This window comes from Nicotiana attenuata, chromosome 10, assembly GCF_001879085.1.
Source record: "Nicotiana attenuata strain UT chromosome 10, NIATTr2, whole genome shotgun sequence".
Classification (NCBI taxonomy): Eukaryota; Viridiplantae; Streptophyta; class Magnoliopsida; order Solanales; family Solanaceae; genus Nicotiana; species Nicotiana attenuata.
Window position 1 is genome coordinate 43,245,652 of NC_031998.1, and position 7,941 is coordinate 43,253,592.

Genomic DNA, 7,941 nt, shown 5'->3' on the forward strand with positions numbered 1-7,941 from the left:
AGGCCCATAGTTCCCGGTACTCTATTCATTCGAGCGCCGCCAAGATGTATCAGGATTTGCGGCAGTATTATTGGTGGAGGAGAATGAAGAAGGACATTGTTGCGTACGTGGTACGGTGTTTGAATTGTCAGCAGGTTAAGTACGAGCATCAGAGACCTGGTGGTCTGTTCTAGAAGATTGGGATTCCTGAGTGGAAGTGGGAGCGAATTACTATGGACTTCGTTGTTGGGCTCCCACGGACTCAGATTTTGGAGGATATGCTCCGAGCTTGCGTTATTGACTTTGGAGGCTCGTGGGATTAGTTCTTGCCTTTAGCAGAGTTTGCCTATAACAACAGCTACCAGTCGAGTATTCAGATGGCTCCTTATGAGGCTTTGTATGGTAGACGGTGTAGGTCGCCGGTTGGATGGTTTGAGCTGGGAGAGGCTCGGTTGTTGGGTACGGATCTAGTACAGGATGCCTAGGACAAGGTCAGGATCATTCAGGATAGGCTTCGTACCGCTCAGTCCAGGCAAAAGAGTTATGCCGACCGTAAGGTTCGTGATTTGGCATTCATGGTCGGTGAGCGAGTATTGCTTCGGGTGTCGCCTATGAAGGGCGTGATGAGATTTGGAATGAAGGGCAAGCTTAGCCCTAGGTTCATTGGTCCGTTTGAGATTCTTGATCGAGTGGGAGAGGTAGCTTACAGACTTGCGTTGCCGCCGAGCTTATCAGTCGTGCATCCAGTGTTTCACGTGTCCATGCTTCAGAAGTATCATGGCGATCCATCCCGCATATTAGACTTTAGCACTGTCCAGTTGGACAAGGACTTGTCCTATGAGGAGGAGCCAGTAGCTATTCTAGACCGGCAGGTCCGTCAGTTGAGATCAAAGAGTTTTCGTTATGTTCGTGTTCAGTGGAGAGGTCAGCCTGCTGAGGCATCGACCTGGGAGTCCGAGTTCGATATGCGGAGCCGTTATCCCCATCTTTTGCCCGACTCAGGTACTTCTTTCTTATGCCCGTTCGGGGACGAACGGTTGTTTTAAAGGTGGAGGATGTGATGACCCAAAAAGTTATCACTTGGTTTAGAAATAAATTTAGTGTTCCGAGGCCTAAAAACCTCCTTTTTACCTCACCTCGATTCGCGTGCGCAGTCCGGCGCTTAGCCGGAAAGTCATTATATGAAAATCAGTAAAAATAATAAATTTTGCTTCTAAAATGAATTTAAGTTGACTTAGGTCAACATTTTGAGTAAACGGACCCGGATCCGTGTTCCGACGATCCCGGGAGGTCCGTAAGAAAATATGGGACTTGGGCGTATGCCCGGAATCGTATTCCGAGGTCCCTAGCCTGAGAAATGAATTTTTGAAGAAAATTGTTTTCTGAAAAATACATGAGATTTTGAAAATGAAATGTGTTTGAAATTTGATGGTATCGGGCCCGTATCTTGGTTCCGGAGCCCGGTACAGGTCTTATATGTGATTTATGTTGAGTCTGTAAAATTTGGTAAGAAACGGAGTTGAAATGACATGAAACAATTGAGAAAATTAGAAGATTTGATGTTCTTAAGTGATTTCATGATTTTGATGCTAAATTCATAGTTGTTGATGTTATCTTGGTGATTTGAATGCACGAGCGAGTCCGTATGAGGTTTTTGGTAGTGTGCATGTTTGGTTTGGAGCCCTGAGGGCTCGGGTGAGTTTTGGATAGGCCACGGGGTGAAATTTGGACTTAGAGTGTTGCAGAATTTAGCTGGTGTGTTGCAGGCCTGCAGGCTTCGCATTTGCGAAGCCTGGCTCGCAAATGCAAGTTCACAAATGCGAAGGCTATGTCGCAAATGTGAAGTAGCCCAGGCCAGCACTTCCTCGCAAATGTGAACCACATATCCAAATGCAATGTCCCCTGCTGTGGCCAGTCGTTGCAAATGCGATTCCTCCATCGCAAATGCGACTTCGCATTTGCGACAGGTCCATCGCAAATACGAAGGAGACCTGAAAACTGGTTGTGTCGCAAATGCGAGCTTAGCAGACTTCTGGGTTTGCAATTGCGAACCCTGGTCGCAATTGCGAAATCAGAGACCTGCAAAATCCATACTTAGACGAATTTTTAACCATTTTTCACATCTTCTCAAAACGTAAACAATCTAGAGCGATTTTTCAAAGGCAACTTCTTCTCCAAATCAATTGTAAGTCGTTTCTAACTAGTTTTCTTCAATCCTTAACATCTTTTCACATGATTTCAACTCAAAATCAATGATTTTCATGGGGGAAATTGGGTGCTTTGGGTAGAACCTAGGTTTTTCAAATTTTAGGGATTTGGACCTCGATTTGAGGTCCAATTTCAAAACAAATTATATATTTGAGTTCGTAGGTGAATGGGTAGTCGGGTTTTTGATCGAACCTCGGGTTTTGACCATGTGGGCCCGGGGTCGATTTTTGACTTTTTGGGAAAAACTTTAGAAAACTTATTTTCATGCATTAGAATTGGTTCATTAAGCATTTATTTATGTAATTAAGTAACTTGTGACTAGATACGAGCGAATTGGTGGTGGAATCAAGAGGTAAAGCTATAGTTGAGGCTTCAATTGTGTACGAGGCATCGAGGTAAGTGTTTGGTCTAACCTTAGCTTGAGGGAATTGGAGTTTGGTCGTATATTCTATGTGTTATGTGTTGAGTACGATGTATAGGCATGGTGACGAGTATCTATACATTGGTGTCAAGCATGCCCGTGAGTCTTATGTTGTGATTAATGTGACTTCGTTTGTATTGTTCATTGCTATTGTTGAGCAAGGTTTGTGGAAATAATATTGGTATTTGTATATTGAAGAGCGTTGGCTTAAGTTGTAAAGTGAATTGTGGAAGTATAATTGGCAATTGGACCCTGTAGAGCATTGGCTCAATTTGTGAACCAAGTTGTGAGGTAAATGTGAAAATGAGAAGAGAATTGTGGTATTTATCCCTTGCCGGGACGTTGTGGTTTTAATGTTGTTCCCTTGCCGGGATTTTTATTATGATTCATTTATTCCTTTCCCTTATTGTTTATGTTTGTTATTTGGGTGAGGAAGAGTATAAAGCACGAAGGGTGATGCCGTGTATTATTATCAATATTTGTGAGGAAGAGTGTAAAGCACGAAGGGTGATGCCGTGCCGCACGATGTACCATTCTGTGCCGACTATATTGATATTATGGTGAGGATGAGAGTAAAATCACGAAGGGTGATGTCGTGCAGTTTATATTGATTTTATGGTGAGGACGAGAGTAAAAGCACGAAGGGTGATGTCGTGCACTTGTTTGATCTCTGATTCTTGTTGATAATTGAATTATGGTGTTCCATATATTTAACTGATGTTCTCCTGTTGCTATTTGGTATTTCCCCGCAACATGTTTCCCCCTCCCATCCTTGACTATATATATTTCTGCTTTTATTTTTCCGTTGTACATTATTTATCTGCACAGGTTTATTTGGTAGTCTGGTCCTAGCCTCGTCACTACTTCGCCGAGGTTAGGCTAGGCACTTACCAGCACATGGAGTCGGTTGTGCTGATACTACACTCTGCACTCTTTTGTGCAGATCCCAGTGTTGCAGATTTTGGACCGCAGTGAGGTTTCAGCTTCTTGCTTATCAGGCGACCCAAGGTAGTTCTGTAGGCGTCTGCAGGCCTTGGCATCTCCCTCTATCTATCCCAAGGTAGTTCTGTAGGCGTCCGCAGGCCTTGGCATCTCCCTCTATCTATTTTCCTGCTTCTCTTATGTAGTTCCAGAGACAGTATTTTGTTATTTCTTTCAGACCTTTATTTGTAGTACTCTTAGACAGTCTGTGAAGTTGTGACACCAAATCTTGGGTGGTTTTGGTTATGGGACGGTATTAGTAGTACTATTAAACTTGAAATATATTCTTCCGCTTGTTAAATTATGCTGTTTATTAATTGTTGGTTCTAAGTTGTTAATGAATTTAAAAAATGGAAACAAGTCAAATAATTCAGTTGGTTGGCTTGCCTAGCTTTCACTAGTAGGCGCCATCACGACTCCCGAAGGTGGGAAATTCGGGTCGTGACAATGAGGTGGACATTGTGTTTGATGTGAGTCTGCTTGGGGATATTCTTAAAGTCCCTACGATCGGTGTGTCTACTGTGAAAGATGCGTGTGGGTCTAACTTCAGGAATGTTGTGGTAAAGGATAATGCAAACCAAAAGGGGGACCAGGTTCACAAGAAGGCATTACTCCCTGTTTATCAGTTGCTCTTCGAGTTGGTGAACAAAGTTCTGTTACCCCGTGCTGAGAGGAGGTCCATGACTTCCAAGTCTAACTTGTTTTTAATGGAGAAACTGGATGGATTTACGCCTGTGAACTTGCCTGCCATCATGATCGAACAAATGCAGAAGGTAGCAACCTTCAAGGATGGCAATCATGGTCTTCCATATGGGTTTCTACTTACGCAAGTGTTTAAGTTTTTCAAGGTGCCACTGGGCAAGTCAAGGTAGGAACCAAGAAGCAGACCTTCTCTCAAACAACTTTGGAAGAATGTGAGTGCATCGAAAAGAATGGGGGGGGGGGGGGGGGGTTTAGACAGTACATCAATAATCTCTCAGCTCATCAGTGCTCAAAATAGTGCAACTAAAGAGATTCGAAGGTTGAAGGCTAGGAATGCTATCCTGGAAGGTCAGCAGGCCCAAGGGGCCCTAGAGTCAAACGAGGAAGGGGTTTGTTTGACAAAAGAAAATGCTGATCCCAGGGCACAAGTGGAGAACCTGAAAGCAGAACTGCTCAATGAGCAAAAGTCAGCAAATGCCCGAATAGACCTAGTTCTCCAAAATCTTGCTGCAACATCCAAGCCCTCTACTCCTAGTGCTCCCTAAGCAACCCCTTCAGTTACCAGTTTCTGGATTGTCTATTTTTGTTTTTATGACTTGGCAGATGTTTTTGTTTCTTTTGTTTTGATGTGGATGTGATGTATCAGTTACTGCTCCCGATTTCAACAGTCCAATTTTTCCTTTGCTTTATAAGCAAAGGCATATGTTTTATATATAAAAAACTATCCTCTTTTGTTATCTAAATGCTTGTACTCTCTGCTTCTCTTCTCTATCATGTTGTGTGCATATATGTGGCATGAGTTAGCTAGGCTAGATTTCTTTATGTTGTTTCCTGCTTGTGTATTTTTAATGATGCCAAAAGTGGGAAGTATAATTGAAACAAGGATCTGATTAAGGCAGAAGCATAAAGTTAGGGGGAACTTGTGAAGTTCCTGTTACTTCATCTGGTTATTTCTACTCTAAATATATGTTATCAATGTCTAAGTTTGTCATCATCAAAAAGGGGAAAATTGATGGGTTTTCAATGTCTTTGCCTTATGTTTTGATGATCTAACAAACTTACTGTCAAGAACCAGATAGGGAACCTAACACACTTGGTACACATTGCTAATGAACGGATCCGGCCAGAACTCCAGCTAATGTGAACTGCTGCAAGTGTAGAAAATAGAGAAGCAAGACAGGGTCCTGATCCCTTGTGTTTCCCTGACAGCAGTACAAAAGTCAACTGTGCACAGCTGGAAAGTGACTGCCACAGAAATAGTGCAGCAGTTTTGCAGTCACTTGTCCTTTTACCAACCAAGTGCTTACATCATTCAAGTGATGTCATCAAAGGTGTATTAACAAGAGTATTACAACAAAACATAACTTGAACACTTGAGAATTCACTTCAAGCCTTCTGAGACAGTGAACTTAATTCTTAAGAGCCTCAAGAACAAAGTTAAACGCTACTACAGACCAGTTCCTAAATCTAGTATTTTGTTGTCCTTAGTTGAGTTGTAACTTTGTAATTGTTCTTCATTGTAATTCCTAAATTGCTTAGCTAGAAGCGTTACTTAGGAACCCTTTGTAAAATCATAAACCCTTTGTGTTTGTTTCGTGACTAGAGTTAGTGATGAGTTAAAGTGTTGGTAATAGGTGTATTGCAAAGTGGCTTGTAATAGGTGTATTACGAGTTAGTGAGGGATTAAGAGTTTAATTCCTAGATTGCATAGGTTGTAATTAATTTAAAAGTTGCTCATAGTGAAGTTAAATTCCTACCAGTGTAGGTCGTGGTTTTTTATCCCCTTGAGCAGGGATTTTTCCACGTAAAACTCCCTGTCTTATTTACTTACTGTTTTATTAGTATTCTCAAAGGAAACTCATAGAGGACCTGGTACTCTATAATTTGGTGGACTCATATAAACTATCATAGACCGAACTTAAACGGGCCAAAATGAGTCAAATTAATTGATGGCGAGTAAATTGCCCGGCTTATTTGGGTTAAAGTGGATCGAGTTAAAATATGCAAAATAACGAATCATAACCCAACCCGCATAATATTTGATCTAGAGACATCCATAAAAATTCTCAACGAATCATAACACAAGTCTAATGTTGTCATTCTCAAACTATCCATTTGTAATAAATCTATTTTCAAACTGCATCATCATTCGTTAGCTCAAGAATCTCTTTTAGGTAACGGGTGTTCTCTGGTATTATGGATTGATCTTTTCTTTACATTTGTTATATAGCATGTATTTTTGTATGGTTTAATTTTTACTCGTCGTCGGATTCTGTTCTACTTTACATATCGTGATTTTCTGTCTAAGAATATCTCAAAAGAAAATTTAGGTACTAAATGAATATTTCTTATCCGTAAGTAAATGAAAAGGAAAAGAAAAACAGAGAAAAGGAAATCGTGGAAGAGACAGTACTGAACTAAATAAGATACTAGTAGAATATGTATTATATATCGAGATTGGATTGTATCATAATACAACCAACCCCAAAGTTTTATTACAAGACTCGAAAATAGAAAGAAAGAGACAACAGACACGACCCATAATTCAGCACATGATCAAACTCGATCCATGCATCTTATTCTTCTCCACATGATTGCGCTACCACCATCAACCAAGAAACTTACTGGACCCTGCATCGCCACGTTAGATTAAACCAACATTAACTCTATGAGAAGGGAGCTTTTGCATAACTATTAAAGTTGTTGCTATGTGATCAGGAAATCACGGGTTCGAGCCGTGGAAATAGTCTCTTGCAGAAATGCAAGTTAAGGCCATACAATAGACCCTTGTGGTCCAGCCCTAGAACCCGCACATAGCGGGACCTTAGTGCAACGGACTACCTTTTTTTTTTGTTACATATCTAGAAACTACATAAAAAGTACTATAAGTCACAAAATTTAATAATTCAAAATACTTAAAAAAATATTACTTATTTGTCATATTTCTGCAACCCAAAATATATTATATTATAGTAGATTAGGGTGAATAATATATAACATACTTGTTGCAGTCAGTGGAGAGGCTCATCTTGAAGGGAATGTTGACGCCACAAGCAGCACCGATACCAGCAACTTTGCCCAAATCAATGCCTTTGAGAACACTGTAAGCTTTTTTTAAACAAGTGCATGCAGTCCTACGATCCTGTGTGGTTTTCGCTGCACTCACTAAAGCTTGAATGACGTTACAGCAGTTTCCGAGAGGGCCACGATTTTGCGTATAAGGCAGGCAACTAAGCATGGCACCCTGAATCGTGCCGCAGGTAAATGCCGCCTCTGCATATGGTGCAGTCATCACCATGCACAAAACCACGACGCATGCAATCTTTCCGACCATATCCATTGAAATATTAGAGAAGATAAAAACTATATAGCGAGTAGCTTAGCTTGAGGAAAGTAGTGGATATGATACTATAAATGTTTTGCTTGTGTGTTGGGTGCAAAAGCTAGTGAGACCTTGAGGGTTTTTATAGAGAGGAAATTGGAACTAAATTAATGGCCGCACGATGTATGTATGTAGTAGCTAGAGAATTATTAGTTGCTATAGTTAGGTGAAACTCCATGCCTTTTGACAAGGCCATAGCTTTTGTTCAAATATTATACTTTCTTTGTTTCAATTTAGATGATACACTTTCCTTATTAGTACGTCCCAA

The 7,941-nt window shown here is 40.9% G+C and overlaps 1 protein-coding gene across 1 annotated transcript; it reads right to left on the reverse strand.

Annotated features, from left to right (window-relative positions):
* Positions 6,705-7,733, reverse strand: LOC109233405 (non-specific lipid-transfer protein 2-like). Its single transcript, XM_019399271.1, has 2 exons — positions 7,294-7,733; positions 6,705-6,922 (listed from the first exon to the last, which is right to left on the reverse strand). The coding sequence occupies exons 1-2, from the start codon at positions 7,629-7,631 to the stop codon at positions 6,913-6,915; spliced, it is 348 nt and encodes a 115-aa protein (XP_019254816.1). The 5' UTR covers positions 7,632-7,733; the 3' UTR covers positions 6,705-6,912.

What these genes read in the sequence shown, in the direction of transcription:
- LOC109233405 (XM_019399271.1), bottom strand. Translation starts at nt 7,631, where the DNA reads ATGGATATGGTCGGAAAGATTGCATGCGTCGTGGTTTTGTGCATGGTG.